Source organism: Lupinus angustifolius, chromosome LG16 (genome assembly GCF_001865875.1).
Source record: "Lupinus angustifolius cultivar Tanjil chromosome LG16, LupAngTanjil_v1.0, whole genome shotgun sequence".
In the NCBI taxonomy this organism is placed as follows: Eukaryota; Viridiplantae; Streptophyta; class Magnoliopsida; order Fabales; family Fabaceae; genus Lupinus; species Lupinus angustifolius.
Window position 1 is genome coordinate 13386766 of NC_032024.1, and position 25787 is coordinate 13412552.

Here is a 25787-nt window from a genome sequence, read left to right on the forward strand (position 1 = left end):
TTCTATGTAACATTTCTTATATTAAATTATTTTTCTTTAAAGAATGTAACACAAAAATGATACATATCAGAAAAATAAGAATGCGGGTCGATAGACACGAAGTGCCAATCACACGATAGTGTTAATAAATTAAATTGCATTCCTCTCAATTATATTTTCTCTTCCATACATTGCTTTTAAATTGGTGGGAGACTAACAGTTATGAATATGTTTAAAATTCCAATTGGAGCAAATTCGTACTCATGTGTAGGGATGACAAAAAAACCTGATCAGTGGATACCCGCAATGGATACCCACAAAAATAGCCTATGAGTCTGAACGATTATTATAATACAGCACTGTGAGTACCCGAATATTTATAAATTTATTTTTTAATGAAATATTATATATATATATATATATATATATATTATACGTTTTTATTATTTTATAATTATTTATTGTCTATTTTATTATTATTTTACAATGAATTTTAATGATTAAAATATAATGATATTAATATGTACATAAATTTTATTATTCATGTAATAATTATCCTTTATATATTGATTATTACTATATATATAAATATATATTTAAATTTAAAAACTTGTTGAATATCTGCATATATCCGTTATTCATACAGGTACATGCAAATATTATAAGTATGAATACGGGAAAACACTACTTACTTCCATTCAGCCCTATTGCCATGCCTACTCATGTGAAGTAGGAAAAGGTAACCTATCTAGTTTGGGTGAATGTTATAATACGCAGTAACCACTAAATATATAAAAATGAGAATATATCCCAAATATGATTACGAACTTTAATTAAATAAATGCCCTTCTCGTTAAAATTTCGTAGGTACCTCTTCATAAATTAGATATTTATGCATATAAATATATGTTAATATTTATTTACGTTTTTTTTCTCAAATATGAAAAATGTTGAAAAGTTAAGAGTTTCAACAACGCTCACTACAGATAGTATTGTTGAATCTATTCAAATCAACAACATTTGTTTCAAGGAGTGTTGTTGAATCTTTGATGCAAATATTCAATAGTGTTCGTATAGCAAGCACGGTTGAATGTGTATTCGCTTATTAAATTTGATAGTAATTGCTTCAAAAAGTGTTGTTGATTCTCTTTCGCCTATATTTAACAACATTCTATTAACCAACTATTGTTGAATGTCAATTCTGGCTTAGTGACTATTCTCACTCAAAATAGTGATAATCTTATGGGAAACCCATTTATATTCTTCCATTTAAGTTGGGATGTAATAATTTCCATCTTGAGAATAAAGCTCTTCATATTCATGAAATAAGCCAAATTAACAAAAGGGATTCCCCACATTTAAACTTGACACGTTAGTCTTAAGAGAATAAAATATCTCCTTATACCAGGAGATAATTTATCTCTTCACGCCAATAAAAGTATAATATATGTACTATTTTGTTTAATTTAAGAAATATTTTTGTAAAAATAGTTAAATATGACACATGTCATGATTTTAATGGTTAGAGAAGATAATTTATCTCCTTATATCAGGATATACTTTATTCTTTAGTCTTAAACCCCCTAATCCCATATGAACAAGGTAAATATTCCCTCAACCTTGCTCACACAAAATAACGAACCTTTTCTCAACTAGATGTTATAAAAAAGTGCCTAAAAGAAGAGTTCAATTCTTTTAGAGTAATTTAAATTAAATTTCCTTGAGTTTTAGTGAAATTACATAAATTATTTATCCATTTTTTACACCTACAAAAAAAACCTCATGATTTTTATACATACATTATACTAACTACCTCTGTATGAGAAATAAATATAATATTTTAAAGAAAAAGGATGATAAGTGTAATTAAGTTAAACAAAATATGATATTTTATGGAGACAAGTTCAAATAGTATATAAGTGACATATTTATTATTTTTGGTTCATTATAAAATGCATCAATAATTATAAGGAGATACTGTTTAAATCACTATTATACTATATTGTAACGAACAAAAAATAATGAAAATGTAATGATTTATGTACTATTTGTACTTGTTTCCACAATATACCATATATTTTTTTAACTTAATTACACTTATCACCTATTTTTGTTTAAAAAATCACACTTATTTTTATACAAGGGTGGTCAGTGTAATGTATATAGGGTTTTTTTGTAGGTGTAAAAAATGAAGGAATGTTTTTTGTAATTTACTAAAACTCAGGGGAAGTCAGCGTAATTCTTCTTTTTATTGTACCTTTATATTAATTTTAGTTTAGTTGTATATTATATTTAAATTACTTGAATTTAAAGCTGAAAACTTTGTTATCGCTTAGGATGTGTGAATAAAAATTGGTTAGCATTTATTTGATAATTATTACTTGTAATATGTATGTATACTGCAATAAATCTCAAGTGGATATTTTCTTGAGTGGTCAAGCGGAAGAGAAATAGATACAAATAAATCTTAGAGTGGGTTCATCAAAATTTATGTATTTCTTTTAAGGGAAAAGTGCATAAAACCTCTTAAACTTTATGCTTTTTACAAGTAAATATCTTATGGGTACCAGAAACATAATATTAATAGAACAAGAAAAACACAAGTAGATAGGTTTATATGCTGAATCCTTTAATATATTGAAGGAAATAAAATTACAGAGATAATATATATAGACTAATGGCAAACAGTGAGGTTGTCAAATCCTCCTAACTCCCAGTCCCACTAATTCCCCCCTCTACTCTGTCTCCATTCTCAGGATATAATCCCCTTCATAACTGCTTAGTTAGTTATTTCCATAGTGGGAAGTTATGCTATTCCCACTCTGCCCCTCCTTTCATAAATTCTAGTGAACCTGGGTCTCTCCCTATAGTTCTGTCTATTGGGCCTAATTAAGGGGTCTGCATCATCACTTCCCCCTCCCCAAGAATTTTCGAACTCAGGCAAGTCCTTCCATTTGATTAAGACTTCACGCTCACCATGTTGACCTTGCTTGTAACCTTGCACGTGTTCGGGTTCTGGCCTCAGCTCCCATTCTTCATTCAAACAAGGTGGTAGTGGTTAGCTCTGGATGGTAGGCTTCAATGACTTTTTAAGTAAGGAAATATGGAATACTGGATGAACTCTGCTGGATTCTGGAAGCTACAGTTTGTCTGCCACTAGGTTGATTTTTGCAATCACCTCATAAGGACCATAATACCTAAGACTGAGTTTCTAATTCATTCTCTTGGCCAAGTTTTTGAGCTTGTATGGTTGGATCTTGAGATAGACCAACTTCAAATTCAATGTCCCTTCTTTTCTTATTTGCTTGTTGTCTCATCAAATTCTAAGCCTTAACTAGTTGAGCTTTGAGTTATTCTAGCCATACATTTCTATCAGTTGTGAGGCGAGCCACCTCATCAAGTATAGTCATTCCCACATCTCTCCTTATTACGATGGGGGGGTTTCCTCCCATACAAGGCTTCGAAAATGGCCGATTTTATGGAAGAGTGATAATTAGTATTGTACCAAAATTTAGCCCATCCAATCCAACGAGGCCATTTTTTCGGTTTTTTACCTGTAATACATCTGAGGTAGATCTCAAGGCACCTATTATCAACTTCAGTTTGACCATCCGTTTGGGGATGGTAACCTGAACTAAACTTCAGCTTTGTACCTGCCAACTTGAACAATTCAGACCGAAATGTGCTCAAGAAAATTTTGTCTCGGTCAGACACTATAGTGGGGGGAAATCCATGGAGCTTGACCACCTCTAGGACAAAGATTTCAGCCACATCCTTGGCTGTATAGGGATGTGCTAAAGGAATAAAGTGTGCGTACTTGGTCATCCTATCAACTACAACCAGGATGATGTCTTTCTCCATTGCCTTCGGAAGACCTCACACAAAATCCATGGAGATATCGGACTAGACCTGGGTTGGTATAGGCAGCGGTTGTAGCAACCCACCGAGGCTTAGAGCCTGATACTTATTCCTTTGACATACTTCACATTGTTGGACATATTGTTTTATGGAGGATTTCATTCCCTCCCAATAACGTGTTGTTGAAATCCGTTTCCAAGTTCTAAAATACCCTGAATGACCTCCTACGGTTGAATCATGAAACTCATGCAAAATTAAGGGAATTTTAGAGGAGTGGTTGGGAATTAGCATTCTGTTTTTGTAGTATAGTCTGTCCTTGATGAGATGAAATGCAACATGTGTGTTTGGATCCTGCACCAAGTCTTGCATGATTTTATTTAATTTAGGATCCTTCAAAACTTCTTCTTCTATATCCTCCCACATAATGCACTAGATTGAGGAAATGGCAGCAAACTGCATCTTCCTAGAGAGAGCATCAACAATTTTATTCTTAGTTCCTAGTTTATATTTGATCTCAAAATCATATCCAAGTAACTCTGCCATCCATTTTTGTTGACCTTCATTAATTATATTTTGCTTTGTTAGATATCTAAGGCTTTTTTGATCAGAATGTACCTTAAAATGCCTACCTAGAAGGTAGTAGTGCCATTTTCTTACTGCAAAGACGATGGCCATTAATTCCTTCTCATATATGGATTTCCGCTGTGCAGTTTTTGATAGTGCTTGACTCATGTATGCTAGGGGCTTTCCATCTTGCATGAGAACAACCCCTATGCCATTTCCCGATGCATTTGTTTCAATCACGAACTCCTTTTCAAAATCCAGAACAACCAATATAAAAATCTGAGCCATGGCTTCCTTCAAATTGTCAAAAGCATGTTGAGCTTCCTCACTCCAAACAAAAGCATCTTTCTTTAAAAGTTGAGTGAGGGGTCCAACAATATTCCCGTAATTTTTAACAAACTTTATGTATTATTTTGTAAGGCCAAGGAAACCTATAAGCCCTTTTATCACCTTTGGAGGAGGCCAATCCACGATGGCCTTGATTTTCATGGGGTTTGCAGCCACCCCATTTCCAGTAATAACATGGCCTAAATATTCAATGCTAGTTTGGCCAAAAGCACACTTTTTCCTATTGGCATAAAGTTTGTTTTCTTTAAGTAATTTCAGCACCTCCCTCAAATGAAACATATGCAACTCTTCATTCTCACTATAAACAAGGATATCATCAAAGAATACAAGAAGAAATTTTTTGAGATAAGGTTTTAGCACCTGATTCATAAGTGCTTGGAAGGTGGATGGTGCATTGGTTAAACCAAAAGACATCACTAAATATTCATAGTGACCCTCATTGGTTCTAAAAGCAATTTTAGGTATGTCTTCCTCTCTCATTCTGATTGGGTTGTACCCGAAGTTGAGATCAAGCTTGGAACAAACTTTTGGTGTGCCCAATTCATGCAAAAGCTCTTCTATTACAGGTATGGGAAATTTATTTGGTACCGTCAACTTGTTTAGTGCCCGATAATCCACACAAAATCTCCATCCTCTATCCTTCTTCTTCACAAGAATAACCGGGTTGCTATAAGGACCAGTGCTAGGCTTGATAATCCCTACTTAAAGCATCTCCTTTATCAACTTCTCAATTTCATTTTTTTGATAATAAGTATACCTATATGGTCTAATATTTGGAATTACTTTCATTCTCTAAGGATTATAGCATGGTCTTAAGGTCTCTTTGGGTACAGCCCTTGAGGTTCCTGAAAAACAATAGGAATTTCAGCTATAACATCCTCCATCTGGAAATTACTTCTTTCATCCTATTCTGATTCCCCTCTCCTATTCTCATAAGCTAAGAAATACCCTTTTCCTTCATTTTGTAAAGCTTTTCTAATGGCCTTCCACGAGGTTTAATTTTTGCATAAGGAAGGATCTCATCTCAACGTGAAGGTCTGTTAATCTTTCTCTCATTTGATGGCCAGATTTCTGAAATTGGCTTCTATGTCACCTAGGCTTGCAAGTCAGTCCATGCTAAGCACCACCTCGGTTTCACCCAGCCCCAAAATGAAAAAGTGTTGTTCCACCTCAATTCCCTGAATTTGTAACTTCAAATTTTTGCAAACTCCCTTATTCCTTTCAATACTCCCATTCTCCACCTCCACTGAGTATGTTGGAGTGTCTTCCATTTCAAGTTGTAATTCCTCCACTAAACTTCTTGAGATGAAGTTACTGGTTGCACCACAATCAACCAAAACTATTACATTTCTCCCCATCAAGTTTCCCTATACCTTTATGGATTGATTGGAAGTTAATCCTTCTCTACTTTGGAGGGATAGTTGTAGAGTTTTTCCTTCCATGACCATTTCTCCTATATTTTCCTCTTCAAAGAAGTATAGGGATTCTTCCTCAAACTCATTAGGGTTTCCTTCTACCAACACGTGACTGTAATTTCTCATTTTACACACATGTTCACGCCCCCATTTCTCTCCGCATTTGAAGCACAGTCCCTTCCTACTTCTGTCCTGTAATTCAGCCTGAGAAAGTCTCCTTCCCCAACTTCCCTTTACATTTCCACCTTCCTTCCTGGTGGTCAATAATTTTGTGTTTGCATCTGCATTGATATTTCCAAAACTCTTCCCTTTACTAGGGTCTGTAATAGTTACACTTTCCATAAGAATCACCCTTATCTAGTGAACCTGGGTCTCTCACTATAGTTCTGTCTATTGGGCCTAATTAAGGGGTCTGCATCAATATCATGAACTATTTTTTCTTCCTAATTACCCCTTAAACTTTATCATATGGTAAAATTAGTTCCTATATAAATATATTATTAAATTACTCATATATAACATGAAATTCTTGCAATACATCATCCAAACAAGGTTACTACAATACATATGGTCCTTTAGGTTCGTCTACTTCCCTCCCTCCCCTATATTGATCCAAGGCAACCATGTATGAAGTTAACTTGAAGCAAAGCTATAGTACAATAATTCTTTGTTAAAATGAATTTTCACTTAACTGTATCTTGGTTATTACAATTCCAGTAAGAATTATTGATCCATCAAAGGACTTAAATTCTTATAATCTGGAAATTTTTAGTGGAAAGAAAGGGTTGAAGGTTGGAAACTCAAGTAGGAGAAAAATGTGGTGCAAATGGTTGTTAGATACAATGAAGGAAAAGGTGGAGACATTAAAGGGTCCGGTTCTAATGGAGAAGAACTTCAAATTTAAACTACTTATGCTCACTTAAGTTAGACATTATTTTCCTCTAAATTGCATCCAAAGTAGTTTCCTTTTTTTAAAAAACAAGGGTGCAAATCCACCCGAAAATATATTAATAGGATAAGAAACCATTACATACCCCTAAACCTATAGTTAGGAAGGGACAACAAATTTCTATGAAATTCAAACAACAAGAAGGAAGGTGGGTGATCCCACCAATAATCCAATCTGCAAGTCATACCAAAATTAGCCAATATATCCGCACAAGCATTGCCTTCCCTAAATATATGGGACACTTTCACTTGCATATCCAACATTAAATGGTTGCACTTGTTCATTAGGTTGCTTAGCTTCCAAGGAACTGGCTTGATTCCCTTGAAGATGTCCACCACCGAGGTTGAGTCACACTCCAACCAAATTCGATACCAAACTTTTGAGTGAGCAATTTGGACAGCTGTAATTGCAGCAAGAAATTCAGCAAATAGAGAATCTTGAATGCTATAATAAGAAGCAAAGCAACCTAAACACATCCCCTTATTATCCCTGAAAATTGCCCCCCCCTGCATGCCCCGAGGACCCCTTAGCCGTGCCATCAGTGTTAATCTTCACCCAACCCATCAATGGCATAGCCCATTAGACCTCAGAAATAGCAGGGGCCTTGTTGTACTTAGCAGTAACTTGGAAGGCTCTTAAAATGGAGAATTCCAGCAAGGAAGGCTTGGCACAGAGTTTGGTGAAGTTACCCATGAATGAAGTGTTGAGCTTGATCATCTGAATTGCTTGGGCAGAGTTGATATTCAGATTATCGAATCTAGATTTATTTCTACAGTGCCAAATGACAGCAATTGAGTTTACAATTGCAGAGATTAACACATGCTTCAATTGAGGACTCCAACTAGCTGAAATGGATAGGAGGCTTTTGGTTGAGGCATGATCAATGGGATATCCAAGCTGAGTGCTCAACCAATTCCAAATTAGCTTAGCAAAAGAACAGTTGAAGAAGAGATGAGCAGAGGACTCCTCAGTGGACCTGCATAGGTTGTAAATAGAAGGCAAAGCCAATCCCCTTATCTTCAAATTATCATCAGTTGGCATTCTATCCTTCAATAACCTCCAAGTGACAAAAGACTTAGATGGAGGAATGGCTATAGACCAGATTGAATTACACAAATGATCCTGAACTTGAGCAGGCTTGATGTAATTGTAAGCCTCTTTCGAGTTTAAAATCCCATCACTTGTATGCTGCCAAACCAACTTATCAGGCAATTGAGAAGCAGGGATAGGGATTCTCAATATTCTCTGACAAACTTCAAGGTGAGTCCTACTCATCCAGGACGGGATTATCCAAGCAGAGTCAATAATGTAGTCAGGGATCTTGGCCACAAGAACAGAGGATATCTGATTAGGAATGCCAAGGAGTTCAACTAAGGGTTTACCCAACCAGTTGTCCCTCCAATATCTGATGCTGCTCCCATTGCCCAACAACCAAATTGAGATCTCCAAAGAGACATGCGAATGCTTCTTTATACCAGGCCAGATTGATGACTTTATATAGGAAGACTTAGGCTCTTTGTTCCTGCAGAATCTACTTTTGTAGTAGTTAGCCCATTCCTGAGATGAGGAGCTCATTTCCCAAGACAACTTTAACATTGCTGCCTGATTAATTTAACAATGTATCTATACATGGACCAATTTTATCAAATGATAAAGTTTAAGGGGTAATTAGGAAGACAAAAAAGTTCATGGTGTCTACTTGTAAAAGGCATAAAGTTTAAGGGGTTTCTATGCACTTTTTCCTTCTTTTAATAACCTATCTCTCACCACTTGTGATGATTTAAGAAAAAGAGATGTATGTAAAGACAATCAATAAAATTTTGACAACATATTAAACATTTAATTTTAATTAAAATTTAGTCATTAATAATAGCACAAAAAGTCAAAATTACACTTATTTTTTAATATGACGTGTTATATATGTCTCTATGCAAGTTTTTCTTTCCATGCCCTATGTATATGCTCATGAAACAAAAAAAATTGAAAGATTAGAATTTATCTTTGGTTAATTGGTTGTTTTAATAGACACTTTTCTTTCTTATTCCTAATGAGAAAAAATGGAAGCTAGTGCAATGAATTCTATCTACCATATAAACTTGTTTTATTATCAAATCATGCTTTTTGCGGCATATATGAGGGGTATGGAGGTACAAAGGCTTCAGAATTTGCTGTCCATCTATATTTCTATATATTAATTGAAGGGGTTGGTGTAATGCTAAAAAATAGGTTTCCCATTTGTTTGACACTAGGCATTTTCATGGGTAAATATTTCTATATATTTCTATATACTAATTGAAGGGGCCAATGTAATGCCAAAAATAGGTTTCCCCTTTTTTAACAATTGGTATTTTCATGGATAAATTCGTAATCTCATATAGTTTTGTTTTGCTTTTATAAAATATATTATTACTTTAGGGATTATAGAAGTAATTTTACAAAGGATGGAAGGTGAAATGAAAAGTCCCTTCATTTGCATAGAAGGCACGTGGGTTTCCACTTTCAATTAGTACCATACACTGGATTAAAATGAATTCACTTCCCCTCACATTACCTATCTCTCTCTTTAATTCTTCTCTCATAATCTTCATTTCATTTTTACTCTTGCTCTTAAACTCATCCCAAACTCATTCTTAAGGTAATTTATGGTTCATCACTTACACAAAGGTTAACAAAGAATGTTATTTTTTTGTTCTAATCACGAAACCTTTCATTTCTTCACTTTGTTTCGTCCATTTCCTTTGCAACTTATTTGTAAAGGAGTCATCTTTATTCGGTCATGAAGGTTCATGAAACCCTTGATTTGATACCTGATTTTGTCTATTTGCTTTGTAAATTTTTTCCTTTACTATGCCTTTTTTTCCATTTATTTGTGAAAATACAACTGAAGTTTCATCTTTAATGAGGTTTCATTTTTTTTAGTTTCCATCTTCTGTGTAAAGTTGAATGTTTTACATTAAAGATATGATTTTTATCTTCAATATCTGTCTATTCACTTATTTTTTCCTTGTCCGCCTCACTCTCTCATCATTGCGTTTCTCACAATGAACTTTTATTCCCACTCTCTATTTTCAGCTTCTAGATGTTTAACCTTAGACTCATCTATCTTGCAAAGGTATGATTTTTCTTTCCAATTTTTTTGTAATAACTTATTTTTCCTTACCTCACTATCTCAACTACTTGTCACAATGAACTTTTTCCCCACTCTCTATTTCAAGCTTCTACTGTTTAACCTCAGAGTCATCTCTTTTGTAAATGTATAATTTTTATTTCCAATCTATTGCTATTAAATTACTTTTCCTTATCTCACTCTCTCAACCTTATGTTTCTCACTATGAACTTTTTTATCACTCTCTATTTCAAGTTTCTGCATGTTTTGACAAGAAAATACATTCAAGACCATAAGTGTATTTTTTCCATGATTCTCGCATGGAGTGAATGGAAAAACTTATTATGACCCTTTAACCATTGGGTTCTCCTAGTTGTAGCTTAGTTTTTTTGCCTAATTTCTCATAGATTCAGTTTTTTGAGCTATTGTACTTTGTTGGTTAACCTAATGGTACACCAAGTTAACTCATGGTTTGTCTTATGTCAATTTCATAAAAGTTTAAAAAAAGAAGGGGTGATTTGTATAATTTCACTAAAACTCAGGAGGTGTCAGTGTAATTTACTCTAAAGAAGATGAGAAAGAAAATCATGGCAATGTGATTATATATAATTAGTAATGTTTGTGCACTATGAGTAATAATTGTGAGGCTTTAGTCAAAACCAATCAAATAGACCACATGAAATAAATAAAGGAGAACAAGACACCTAAATTTGATAATGAGGTTGAGCTAATTATGCTTATGTACGTGAGAGCATTGAGTGGTACGCAAAACATTATTAGAGAATAATAATGACATGCTCTAATACACTCATAAGCCCAAATGCTCATGGAGTGTTTCTAATTGATGCTTATAATTGGTCCAGTGCAAGTAATAATAAGAGAGTCGAGTCCAATATATAACATTGATACACTTCCTTCATTATAATACTAGGCAATTGATAAGTGCCAAAAATGCCTAAATTTCATAAACTTTTTATGGCACTTATCTTTGGCAAAATTGAGAAAACCAACTTAATTCAACAGTTTTTGGATAAAATATCACAATATTTTATATATGCTTTATGTATTTTCTTTTTATTATAATTTGTAGGATTTAGGTGGAAAAGAGAAGAATTAATCAAGTTCAAATAAAATGCTCGAAAGAGGCCAAAATTATCCATACATGACATGCTTAAGCTTGACGTGGCAAGCTATGTGCTTAGCCTTAAGCATGACTCAACAAGACTTGGCCTATGTGAAAAAATATTGAGTCAACTTGAAGCTGCTCACTAAGCAGCTTAGCTTGGACCAAGCCCACGCCTAGCTGATCTAGACACAAACTTAGCACGGTCAGACCCAACCTAGCACGGTCAGAACATAAGCCTTGCACAAGCCAACCTGCTCAAGCAGACAACCTAGACCGCCCTTCTTGGAACCACACACCTGACCAGATCAGCAAGCATCAGGCCACATCACCATCAGCACGGTCAAAGTTGCTCAAGGAGGCAGCTTAGCGGTGCCACATAGGAGCTTGGCGATGTGCACCCAACAACTTGGTCAAGTTAACTTAGCCACCAAGCAACCATGACCTCATGCATGACCTCACTCTAGGTAGCCTCCATAGACTTTGAAGGGTAGCTCACAATAGCTTGGTCATGCTGAAGGGTTTGGTCAACAGCTTGGCGGTCAAGAAGAGGAGTTTAGCGGTTGGCAGAAACTCCTATAAATAGGAGGCACCTCAAAGGAAAAATATATAGACATTTCTCATCAATACATACTCCACATTCGACTTCTCTCTAGAATCCAAAATTCTCTCTTCTTATACATTTTCTTCTTTGTAAATTCTTGGAGGATTTCTTTTCAAAAGTAGTTTAGGAATGTTTATTTTGTAGTTTCTCCTTAATTCAAGAGGAGAATGAGCAATCAAATGAGATGTAAAAATTCATTTTACAATCTCATTTGTGCACGGTAAAGTGTCTTAAATCCTTGGATTAAGATGACTAATGCTCCTAAATTTTAATTGAATTTTGGCTCACTAATATTTCTTGTAATTTCTTGTTTCATTATATTAAATCATGTTTAAGTTATTACTTTGGAAATTTCAATTCTTTAGAAAGTGCTTAATGCGGTTTTAGCTTGATCACCTAAAACATGATTTCAAGATCCAAAATGCTTCTTTTTAAAGTCTCGACAAATGAACTAAAAAGTAGGAATACACCTTAGTTCATTTTCCAAATCAAAGCATTAATTTTAAGCAACTTGTAATCAAGGCTAATCAATGTTTCCAGAGCTTGAAATAAGGTGTGACAACTTATTTTGTCGAGTGATAGTTTTCAATTGATTAGTGTATTTTGCAAGGTTTGAAAATCACTTTTTTTTGCTGGGGACTGGGGGAAATTTTTTGAACTGATTTTTGGAATTACCAAAGTATAACATATAACTTTTATAAACATTTTTCATACAAACATGTTAAGAAATATTTCCACCATTCAAACTAAACTTTCTCCTCAAGAATTTGTGCATAATAAGTTGTTTATGTTTATTGATGTTAACTTCTTCAAAGTCCATAAACAAAATCAAACCAAAAAGATAATATAACATGTTTATAATAATTTTCCAGTAGGAAATTCCTTGTGGTTCGACATAACCCTATACTATACTACAATTGAATCTTGAAAGAGATGCAAATGTAAATGTTAACTTATAAATTTTATTTGTTGACAAAGAAAGAAACCTTGAATCAAAGTGTAATTTAATTCATAAATTGTATCTTTCTGAAAAGGAAAAATATACTGTTATAATGAGTGATCTAACTACTAACTTTTATTTCTATCATTTATTTTCCACAACTAACATTTATTTTCTGTCATTTAAATTCTGCAACTAACATTTATTTATTGCTTTATTTATTTATTTATTCTTTACCAACGTTCCATAAGGAAGTAGTTTGGTTAATAAAGGAAAAATAGTAAATATCACTCATTATCACTTGTATTAAATTGCTAAATTCATACCATTATACCGGCGTTGGAATTAATCCAACAAAGCCGAGATGGTATGGAATTGTTAATAATTCAATAAAGCTTAGTTTTTGATTAAAGGAACATTCTTGAAACCATTATATCAGCGTTGGAATTTATTCCAACAAAGCCAAGATGGCGAGCAAAGAATCGACCCGTCATTAAATAAATCAATCAGAAACATGCCTCACCAAGCAAGAAAACTCTTTCAACAAATTGGCGCCGCTATGAGGGAATTGCTAAATAATAGAGTTCATTATTTATTATGCTATATTATTAATAATCTTGTACAAAATATTTTTCTTCATTTTTTGTACAAATAAACTTTATCCTAATCTTGTTTGTTGTTTATACTTTAGATTTGTTTTCCTACTAATTTCTTTGTTGTAAATAGATACAATTTCCATTTTTGTTTATCTCAGGAATATGGCTTACAATCAGAACATTGATATTCATGATGAAGTTGATAACTTCATGAAGGAGTTTCAACATAAGTTAGATGAAGTACATACAAAATTGGCGGAATTACCCAAACAGTTGATGGACGTCAAAAATGAGAATTTTTGGTGCTGCCAACAGCATAGCCATGTCCAGAAAGAGATTTGTTTCATAAACCAACAGCAATCTCCTCAAAACAAACTAAAGGAGATATTGGAGCAGTTTATGCAAACAACAATCACACATAAAAAATGGATCGAAGATGCTATCAATAAGATGGGAGTTCAAATAAGGCAAATAACAGAAATTCAGTCAAACTCAGTTATTTCAGCACACTGCGAAAGTATCACGACTAGAAGTTGGAAAGTTGTGGGTGTTGGAAAATAAAAATAAAAAGAAAGAAAAGAAGAAAAAAATGAAAAAGAAAAAAAATAGAAAAAGAGAAAACAACAGAAAAAAGTAATGATGTATCAGAAACTAGTGGGATACAAAAGCAATACCCACTAGTGAAAGAAAGAATACCCTATCCCATAGTTTCTTCAAAATCCAAAGAAGAAGAGAAGCAATTCCAACGGTTTATGGAAGTGTTCAAATCTTTGCAAATCAACATCCTATTTTCCGAAACTTTGGAGCAAACGCTCGTATACTCCAAGTTTATGAAGGAATTGCTATCCAAAAAGAGAAGCTGTCAGTATGCAGAAGTCATTCACCTTAATGCAAGTTGTAGTGTTATCTTGCAATTCAACATACCTCAGAAACAGGAAGGCCCAGGCAATTTGACTATCCCGATCACAATCAGAAAAGTAAATGTGGGCAAAGCACTTGCTGACTTGGGGGCCAGTGTCAGCCTGATGCAATTATCATTGATGAGGAGAATTGGATGTGTTTAGCTAAAACCAACTAGAATGTCTCTACAACTTGCAGATAGATCTATATTATATCATGAAGGAGTTGTTGAAGACGTTCTGGTTAAACCTGACAGATTTCTCATTCCTGTTGATTTCGTCGTCATTAACATTTCTGAAGATGTAGAAATACCTCTCATTTTGGGGAGGCCATTCATGAGACCGACGAAGATGGAGATACACATGGAATGTCAAACTGAAAGTCCGTGTAGATAATGAAGAAATTCAGTTTGACATTTTTCAAGCAATGCACCACCCAAAGGACAAGGGAAAATGCTTTCAAATAGATGTTCTTGACAAAATTTGTGAGCAACCTGAACTAGATGAACCTTTGGAGATGACTACAGATTTTGTAGAGGAGGATCAAATCAAAGAACTGATCAAAACACTTGATGCAAACGAGATCCTCCCTTTACAAGAAAGGTTGGAAGATAACCAGAGTGGAGACAATATATCAACATTGCAACTGGAATTGAAGGAATTTCCATCCCATTTAAAAAATGTGTTTTTGAAAGAAAACTCCAATAAACCAGTAATTATCAGCAATTTTATTTCCACTCTGGAATAGCAAAAATTGATTCAAGTATTAGAAAAATAACAAAAAGCACTTGGTTGGACATTGATAGATCTGAAAGGAATCAGTCCATCATACTGTATGCACAAAATTAAGATGGAAGATGATTACAAACCTTGTGCACAGCCACAAAGAAGACTTAACCCAACTATGAAGGAAGTGGTCAGATAGGAGGTGGTAAAAATGCTTGAAGCTAGTATGATTTACCCTATTTCAGATAGCAAATGGGTAAGTCCGGTTCAAGTAGTACCTAAAAGAGGAGGAATGATGGTAATCCGAAACGAGAATAATGATCTGATCCCAACCAGAGCTGTTACTGGATGGAGAATGTGCATAGATTACCACAAACGCAATGTAGCCACAACAAAAGATCACTTTCCACTACCGTTCATGGATCAGATGCTTGAAAGGTTAGCAGGGCGAGCCTTGTATTGTTTCCTAGATGGATACTCGGGTTACAACCAAATTGCTGTTAATCCATTATACCAAGAAAAGACAGCATTTACTGGTTCTTTTGGCATATATGCTTATCGGAAAATGTCGTTCGGACTATGTAATACTCCTGCTACTTTTCAAAGATGCATGCTGGCTATTATTGCCGATTTTGTGGAAAAATGCATTGAAGTCTTCATGGATGATTTTTCAGTATTTGGGGATTCATTTGAATTATGCCTGAAAAATCTAGAGACAATACTGGAAAGATGCGTGCAAACAAATTTGGTAGTTAATTGGGAAAAATGTAATTTTTGTTAGGTGTCAGTGGTCTAGACACACATAGAAGGGGGGGGGGTTGAATAGGTGTAGCGGTTATCAATTCCCGCTTTTCACACCAAAACCAAGTTCTGGAAAACAGCCCAGGTAATCGATTAACCAGTGGGTTTAATCGATTAACACGTTACAAAAACAGAGTGGCAAATTGTCTAATTGCACAGTTATTTACCAACAAGCAGAGATATAGAATATATTTTTATGCACAATTAACAAAGATATAGCAAGGTATCAATATGAAAAATATCAGCTTAATACACGAATTAAAACAACTTGAAATATAAAAGAGATTAAGAGAGGACAACGTGCACAATATGATTTTTATCCTCGTCCGTTTGCGGGTCCACTTGCAAACTACATCCAGGCCTCCCCTTCTGATTTTGGGAAATTTCTCTTCACTATATTGAAAACTTTGTATTTTCATATACACCAATTCAATTACAAGACTCTAGACGTTTCTTTCTTGAATTTCAAGAACCTCTAACATTGGTTTGACTATCCCTATCACCCAAGAAAACCTTTCTCGCGATCCAGCCTCAACCAAGATTCTCGTTCTAAATTCAAGACCTCCAAGCCTTGGTGAAGATTCACTCAATCTCAATGGTGGTAAGACACCAAGAGATAAAACCCAATGCATAAAATAATATACAAAAACAGAGTTTTACTAAGCACTAATATGCTCAAACTACAACAATTAAAACTCAAAGATTAACCCACACTCAAGTAACACAAGCCATCATGAATGTATGCGAGTTAATACAAAACATATAACGCCAAATCTTACTCTTAAAATCTCTAATCAGAATGCACGAATATGCAAGAAAGAATGAATGAGATTAAGCACATGAAAACTACATGCAATACACCATGAACAATATGAACTAAGCATGTTAATCTCTCTTTCTCACGCATGCATATCTCTTCTGCCTATAATGCAGTAAATCACGAAAAATATGATCTCTATAGTTTCTAAACAATAATATGCAATGCTACACGTTTCTGCAATTTGCCAGAACTTATATAAAACAGATTTGGCTCTACAAACCGTTATTTTTCAGTTACACAGTTAAAACAGAAAATAGTTAAAATAGAAAACATACATGCCCTTTTGACATCATCAAAAAGATACGAATATTCAATTCTAGTCAAAAGCCAGAAGATTTATTATGGTTAAGACAGACTATAATTAATCCATTAATTTTGGGCGTTTAATTAATCAACCAGCTGTAAGAAAATTGCATAAATGCTCATTTTTATATGATTTAATCGATTAAAACCAGAACATAATCGATTAAATTGACAGTAAACAGTGACAAAACTGATTTAATGGCATGGAAGGCTATGTTAACTCAAATTAGGCATGGAATGATCAAGATCCATTAAACATAAATCCATACTATTTACGACATAATTAACCATTAAGCATGAAATAGACAATTTGAAAACATTAACGCATTACTTCCAATTGTAAACAGCAAGGTACAATTAAGCATAATACCAACACAAGTTTAGTAGAATATAAGTAGTTTAGCTATTACAATCCATATGCAAAAGCAAAATAGAAAATAAGGTTCTAAAGAGGAAAACAAGGATCAACATAATCCATAAACTAGGAAGGATAAACCTAAGGATCTAAGGTCTCCTAACTAGGGATGAGATGGAGGGTTTTCATCGTCAGGAATGATTGTGCCACCATCACCCTTGATGAGGGTGCTCAACTTGTTGAACTCGACACACAACCTCTTACTTTGTGAATCAGCAGTTGTCTGAACGAAGTTACTTAAGGTTTGATAATGGTTATCTATGTAGGCAATCTAACGCTCCTCAAAGTTTTCTAAATCAATATGGTATGTGTTCTTCAAAGACTGAAAATGAAGATCCATCTTGTTGTTAAGTTGTTGTTCCATAACATCCAAGTGAGTTGGTCCAAAGGCTGGTTCTCGTGTTGCATTTTCAGAAGAATCCCCCTGAGTTGTAGCATTTGGCTCATGTGTTTCAGCTTGATCATTCTCACCAGATGGGTCAAGGTTCACAGTGTTGAAATCCTCCTGGTATTGCCAAGTTTTGCCATACTTGTAGATGCCCATCTTGTGAATCAAACTTTCACTAAACAAGTGATCTTTATCAGAACATTTCACAACAATAGTATCGGAAATATCAATATTCGGATAGTCAATGATGGGCGAGATGAAAATACTGTAGGGAAGCAACTTCGATTGCGATGTAGTGACACTATACATGACCTTCAGGATAACTTCAGGCCAATTAATCATCACATTTTCCTTAACGGCATACATGAACCTCAAATCATTCACGGTAGGTTGTGCATGATTTGTGTTCCTTTGAATCAATATGTATGCAATCAGATAGTGTAGGAGCCTATTCTCTACGGATAATGACCCAGTTTTTTTCAATTCCCCTTGAACATATAGTTGAGGTCTCCTCAAACACGACTTATACACTTCAGCAGCATCAAAAGAGGTGTTAACCCAGTCACAATCTCCTAGACTAGCACCATTACTCGATAATCCACCCACATTCATGAATATGTCATCACTCAGCTCGAACAATTTTCTAGATATCATAGACCAGTAATTCTCATCCTTGTATCTAAAATTAGCATAATATTCCATAACTAGAGCAGGGTAAATGTTACCTTTCAATTCCAAAAAGGGGACAACCCCTTGTGCTTGCATTCCATACGGAAAATCGAAGTTTTGTTATGCTAACCAAGTTAAGTTGGCATACCTTATGTATGTAGGTTTTCTTCCCTGAAACTTGAGAAACCGAGTCTCTTGCAAAATTAGAGAGTAATATGGGTCTCCACGGTCCTGCCTCACTTGTTGATTTGAAGATACGGCTTTTGGAGCACATGGTGGATGTTGAGCGGTTGTTTTAATCCTTTTCGCACGACCTCTTTCCATTTGTAGCTGAAAAACCGAGTTGATTTGGAGGTTTAAGGAAGGATTCACGGAAAACCTATCTTAGGGTTTGGAATTGGGGGTAAAGGGATTTCTTGTAAACCAATGATGGAGAAGAAGGTTTATGGACTGGAATGGGGTTGGAGTATTCGGTTTTAGGCTAGGTTAAAGCTTTGGATTGATATTGAACTTGTTCCTCTGAGATTTGAGAGAAAACGGGATGAGGGATGTTTGAAAAATGCCCAGAAATGCTTTTGTTTCTATTTATCTAGTGTCGTTAATCGATTAACTACTAGACTTAATCGATTAACCAAGTTAAAAATAACAGGTTTTAAAAAATGCACCCAGGTAATCGATTAAAATAAGGACTTAATCGATTAAATAACATCAGATTTACAAAATCAAGAGCATTTTGGATTTTTAAAAGCATACAAAGATTTCTAACTTATAGAAGGCGATATTGAGAAGTTACATACATACATAGAGATTATTTATAGAATCATGGATCATATAAGGAATAACTAGCGTTCAACATATTTTCATTTTGAAGCATACAAGGCAAATAATCATGCAAGGCAATAACATAAACTCAATGAAGATATTTTTCATCAAGGATTCCTAGTTTTCTTCGAAGAACATAGAAGGTATCTCGTGAGAGGAGCTTGGTCAAAATATCCGCTAATTTCTTAGAAGTTTCTACGAATTCTGGCACACAATCGCCTTTTTGCACATGATCACGTAAAAAATGATGCCTAATCTCTATATGCCTGGTTCTCGAATGCAAAATGGGATTCTTGGAAAGGTTGATGGCACTCGTATTATCGCACTTAATGGAGATCCTTTCTACTTTAAGACCAAAGTCCTTAAGTTGCTGCTTCATCCAAAGGATTTGAGCGCAACACATGCCAGCAGCAATGTATTCCGCTTCTGCGGTGGACAAAGCAACGCATGCTTGCTTTTTGTGTGCCATGCCACTAAGGAACTGCCTAATAAATGACAAGTCCCACTAGTGCTCCTCGATCCAACTTACACCCAACGAAGTCGGAATCAGAGTAACCTACCAAGGATAATGAGGCATCCCTAGGATACCATAATCCCATATAATAGTTTGTAAACAATAATATGCAATGCTACACGTTTCTGCAATTTTCCAGAACTTATACAAAACAAATTTGGCTCTACAAACCGTTATTTTCAGTGACGCAGTTGAAACAAAAAACAGTTAAAACATAAAACAGATATGTTAATCGATGAAGACTCCACATTAATCGATTAACCAACATTTAACAATACTACATATATCATACGTGATTAAATAGTAAACTACTTATATGTTATGCTTGACTCCTATACATGTTTTAGCAATTATGTTATGCCTAATATGCACATATGACATGTATGATTAATGCATGAACATATAATAAACTAGATGATATGCCTCATGAATATGATATGTCAACATTAATGGCTTGTGAGACTTGCATCTAGGTTTACCTAACCCAGACTCACTAACTAAGGCACACATCCCAGACTACTTAGAAATATAACTCTATTAATATCTAGTCTAGATTTGACCATTGAGTTCTAGGCATGTTGATTGTTGAGACATCTTCAATCTTTTACTAACTCATTTTCTTCATAAAACATAGGCAAAAACATTGCTAGTGCAATCCTTGACACTTTGCACTTTCAATTTCGTGGTCACAAAAGGGATTGTATTAGGGCACAAAATTTCAGCAAAAGGAATGGAAATCGATAAAGCAAAGATTGAAGTGATAGAAAAGCTGCCTCCACCAACTAACGTCAAAGGAATAAGGAGCTTTCTAGGACATGTTGGGTTCTATCGAAGATTTATCAAAGACTTCTCAAAAACAACTAAGCCCCTTTGCAATTTACTTCTTAAAGATTATGTTTTTAACTTTGATGATACTTGTTTACAAGCATTAAATAAATTAAATATAGTTTGGTAACTGCCCCTATCATAACTACACCAAACTGGGATCTACCGTTTGAATTAATGTGCGACGCAAGTGATTAGGCAGTTGGTGCAGTTTTGGGACAGAAAAAGGAACGAGTTTTTCATGTAATACACTATGCTAGTAAGGTTTTAAATGAAACACAAGTTAATTATGCAACCACTGAAAAATAATTACTAGCCATAGTATTTGCTTCTGAAAAGTTTAGAAGTTATTTGATTGGGGCCAAAATTATTGTTTACACTGACCATGCCGCAACCAAATATCTTCTAAAGAAACCCGATTCCAAACCACGGTTAATTCGATGGGTGCTACTTTTGCAGGAATTTGACTTAGAAATTCGTGATAAAAGTGGAAAAGAAAATCAAGTGGCAGATCATCTGTCACGATTAATCAACAAAGAAGCCACGAACTAAGAAAAGGAAATAGTCGAGGAATTTCCAGATGATAAACTATTTCTTTTGACAGAACGACCATGGTTTGCTGATATTGAAATTACAAAGCATCAAGAATTATTCGTGAAAATCTTAACTATCAGCAACGAAATTTTTTTCTCAAAGAAGTCAACTATTATGTTTGTGATGAACTGTATTTTTTCAAAGAGGGGACTGATAGCATTATAAGAAGATGTATTGATTCTAATGAAGCCTAGAAAATATTATGGCATTACCATGGTTCAGCATATGCGGAGCACTATAATGGAGAACGAACTACTGCTAAAGCTCTCCAAACTGGTTTTTTATGGCCCACCCTATTTAAAGATGTATGAGAATTTGTTCAAAAATGCGATGTCTGCCAAAGAATTGATGGAGTTGGGAAAAGAAATGAAACACCCCTTCAAACTATTTTAGAAATCAAAATTTTTGACTGCTAGTGCATTGATTTCATGGGACCTTTCCTACCATCTTACTCAAATGAATACATCTTGGTGGTAGTTGACTATGTTTCTAAGTGGGTAGAAGCAATAGCAACTCCAAAAGCAGACGACAAAACAATTATAAATTTCTGAAAAACAATATTTTTTGCCGTTTTGGAACACCAAGCGTGCTTATAAGTGATGGTGGTTCTCATTTTATAAATTCCCAATTATGAAAATTTTTGGAATTTTATGGTGTTAAACATAAGGTAGCATCACTTTATCACCCACAAACAAATGGGCAACTTGAAGTATCCAACCGTGAACAAAAACGAATTTTGGAAAAAACCGTCTCTTCCTCAAGAAAAGATTGGCCACAAAAGTGGGATGATACACTATGGGCTTATCAAACTGCTTTTAAATCACCAATAGGTCAAACTCCATACCAACTGATTTATGGCAAAGCTTGTCACTTACCAGTTGAATTGGAGCATAAAGCCTATTGGGCACTTAAATTTTTAAATTTTGATTTAAAGGATTCATGCACAAAAAGGAAGAATCAATTACATCAAATCGAAGAAATGAGGTTCCAGTCCTATGAATCTTCCAAACTTTACAAGGAAAAAACGAAGAAGTACCATGACTCCAAAATCCGATTGAAAAACTATTCAAAGGACAAAATGTGTTTCTTTTCAATTCAAGACTCAAATTGCTTCCTGAAAATTCAAAACAAAATGGTTGGGACCATTTGTAATTAAAAATATCAAAGAATATAGGGCAACTGAGCTTGACGATGCTGAGTCCAAAAGAACTTGGAAAGTCAATGGACAGAAGTTAAAACCATATCTTGGTGATGGATCATTTGTCATCAATACAGAACAAGACTAAAATCTTTGTTGGCTAAAAACAAGCGCCAAGCTACTGATGTTAAACGAGCGCTTGCTGGGAGGCAACCCAGTAGTTGGTTAGTTTTTAAATTTCTTTTTCATTTATGTTTTATGTTTAATTAAGTTTGTATTTAGTAATATGTCATTTTTCTTTTAGAAAATTTCATATGCATCAAACGTCTCCTTAAAACCAAATTTTTCATTGGCTTGAGGACAAGCCATCATTTAAAGAGGGGAACATGGTTTAATGCATATTAAAAAATTTTAAAAAAAGGAAGTTAATAGTGTATATAAGATTGTATAGTTATTTAAAAAGTAATTTGATTTTCCTTAAAACTAAAAAAAAAAAATTCAAAACCGAAATCAAAGTGGCTAAATGAAAAAAAAAATTGTGGTATGATTGCATGATTAGAAATTGCTAAACATATCTTGACTTAAGATTTTATTGAGCAAAATGAGATATATGCTAAAACATTTGTGAAAACATCACATAATGTCATAACTTGAATTTTTTTTTGCAAATAGAATTTAATTTTTGTAACATAAGCTTTGCAAACATTTCTAAAATCAAGAAGTGTAAATCCAAACTAAGTGAGGGAGTGAGCCAAACACGTGAGGATCAAAGTTAAATCATTGTTTCATTTGTCTAATTAAACTTGTTTGAGTCTTTAAATCTCTTAATTGTATAAAATTGATAGGAAGTGATTAATGCATGTTATTTCTTTAGTTGAACCAAATGGCCAAAAGTCTAACCAAAAATTAGGATCATCCTTTGATAAGCCCCTTTGATCCAAACGAAGTAAAACATTTTTTTTTCAAATTATCCCATAAAACTGAAATTGAAAATAATGTTCAAAGAGAGCATTAATTGTTTGAAAAGGGTGTTTAAAAGAATCAAGTTGGGGGGAGAAATTGGTGGACTTGGCTTCTAAGCTTCTTAAAAAGAAAAAGAAATTTTTTTCTCAATCTCTTTACAAAAACAACAAAAAGTTGTAAAAGAAAGTGAGAAACAAAAAGAGATTGAGAAATACAAAGAAAAGCCAAAAAGAAGCCAATGTTCAAAAGCTAAGAGGTTGGAAAAGAAAATTATGGAAAAAAGTAGAGTGAAGTGCTTCATTGAGAAAAAATAAAATCCGCTCTTTTTACTTGATTATCTACAAAAACCAAGATTGTCCAAACCAAGCCTCATTATAACCGAAAACAAGACCTTAGTGATCCTTGATTGATTATGAAATTTAAGAGAATAGGTGAGAAAAAGAACAAGTTCAAATTACTACAATCAAATGGTTGAAAAATTGAGTGAAACACTTACCCCTTTAAAGTTCCAATTTTGAACTTGTGTGCAAAAACACTTTTTGATTGAAAAATATTTGCTTATGTAAATTGTTGCACATTTTTTATGAACAAAAGCATACATTTCATGTTTGAAGCATTATGTGTAAAAAATTCACAAATCATAAAAAATCTCATTGAAAACATTTTTTGATCATGGTTAAGTAAATTTGAAATCATGACAATCATATCTTAAAAATTGCCAAATTTTGATTTCGGATGTACCTTACCATTTGTTTGAGAACAAACAAAATCTTAAGTTGACAAGTGCCAAAAATGCCTAAATTTCATACACTTTTTATGGCACTTATCCTTGGCGAAATTGAGAAAACCAACTTAATTCAACACTTTTTGGATAAAATATCACAATCTTGTATATATGCTTTGTGTATTTCCTTTTTATTATATTTTGTACGATTTAGGTGGAAAAGAGAAGAATTAATCAAGTGCAAATAAAATGCTCAAAAGAGGCCAAATGATCCACACATGAGATACTTAAGCTTGACGTGGCAAGCTATGTGCCTAGCCTTAAGCATGACTGAACAAGACTTAGCCTATGTGGAAAATATAGAGTCAACTTGAATCTTCTCACTAAGAAGCGTAGCTTGGACCAAGAGCACGCCTAGCTGACCTGAACACCAACTTAGCACGGTCAGACCCAATCTGGCACGGTCAGAACACAAGCTTGGCACAAGCCAACTTGCTCAAGCAGACAGCTTAATAGAGCACCTGGATCGCCCAGCTTAGAACCACACACCTGACCAGATCAGCAAGCACTAGGCCACATCACCATCACCATGGTCAAAGTTGCTCAAGAAGGCAGCTTAGCGGTGCCACATAGGAGCTTGGCAGTTTACACCCAGCAACTTGGTCAAGTTGACTTAGCCACCAAGAAACCATGACCTTATGCATGACCTCACTCCAAGTATCCTCCATAGGCTTTTCATAGGTAACCCACAATAGCTAGGCCAGTAGCTCACAACTAGCTTGGTTGACTCATCCCCAAGCAGGTGACTAAGTGATAAGTGGCCAAACATACCTAAATTTCATACACTTTTATGGCACTTATCTTAAGCATAATTGAGAAAAACCAACTTAAAAACAATACTTTTTGGATAAAATATCACAATCTTGTATATTTGTGTTTGTATTTCTCTTTAATGTGTTTTGTAGGATTTAGAAAGAAAAAGAAAAGAGAATAAAGACTCATGGTCCAAGAAGAAAAAGAAGTCAAACTCAAGGTGCTCAAGCAGGCAGTTTAACGTGGACCAAGCTACGTTGAGCTGACCTGGACACTAGCTTGGCTCATTCAGACCAACCTGGCACAAACCAAGTTGCTTGACCGCTCAGCCTAGCACAAGACAAAGCCTGACACGTTCAAAACACAAGCTTGGCACGGTCACACACAAGCCTGACACATGCCCAAGCTGCTCAAGCAGGCAGCTCAGCGGTGCCACATGTGTGCTCAACGGTGAACCAGACACCTTACCAGGTTAGCAAGCACCAAGCCACGTCTCAGTCAGCACGGTCAAAGCTGCACAAGCAGGCAGCTTAGCGGTGCCATATGTGTGCTCAGCAGTGTGCACCCAAAATTAACTTAGCCATCAAGAAACCATAAAGTCATGCATGACCTCACTTCAAGTAGCCCACTATAGGATTTTCAGGAGTAGCTCACCATAGCTGGTCCCATAGCTCACAACTAGCCTTGGTGAGTCAAGCTTAAGGAGGTGACCAAGCTACTTGACCAAGTGACCAAACCCATGCTGAAGGGTTTGGTCAGGTGCTGAGCGGTGCAAACAAGCAGCTCAACGGTGGTAGGGAAAACTCTATAAATAGGAAGGCATTTCCTTCATTAAATGAGGACTTCTTCCCTTAAGAAAAAACACAATTCTCTCTTCTTATTTCTTAGTTT

General features: G+C 34.7%; 1 protein-coding gene and 1 pseudogene across 1 annotated transcript; one reads left to right on the plus strand and one right to left on the minus strand.

The window, feature by feature from the left end:
• On the minus strand, positions 7693–8709 carry LOC109329333. The gene has a single exon (XM_019563004.1). The coding sequence runs from the start codon at positions 8707–8709 to the stop codon at positions 7693–7695; it is 1017 nt and encodes a 338-aa protein (XP_019418549.1).
• LOC109329334 overlaps positions 9060–25787 on the plus strand; it is a 24264-nt pseudogene continuing 7536 nt past the window's right edge.

Coding starts and splice junctions, on each gene's coding strand:
- LOC109329333 (XM_019563004.1), bottom strand. CDS start 8,709: ATGTTAAAGTTGTCTTGGGAAATGAGCTCCTCATCTCAGGAATGGGCT.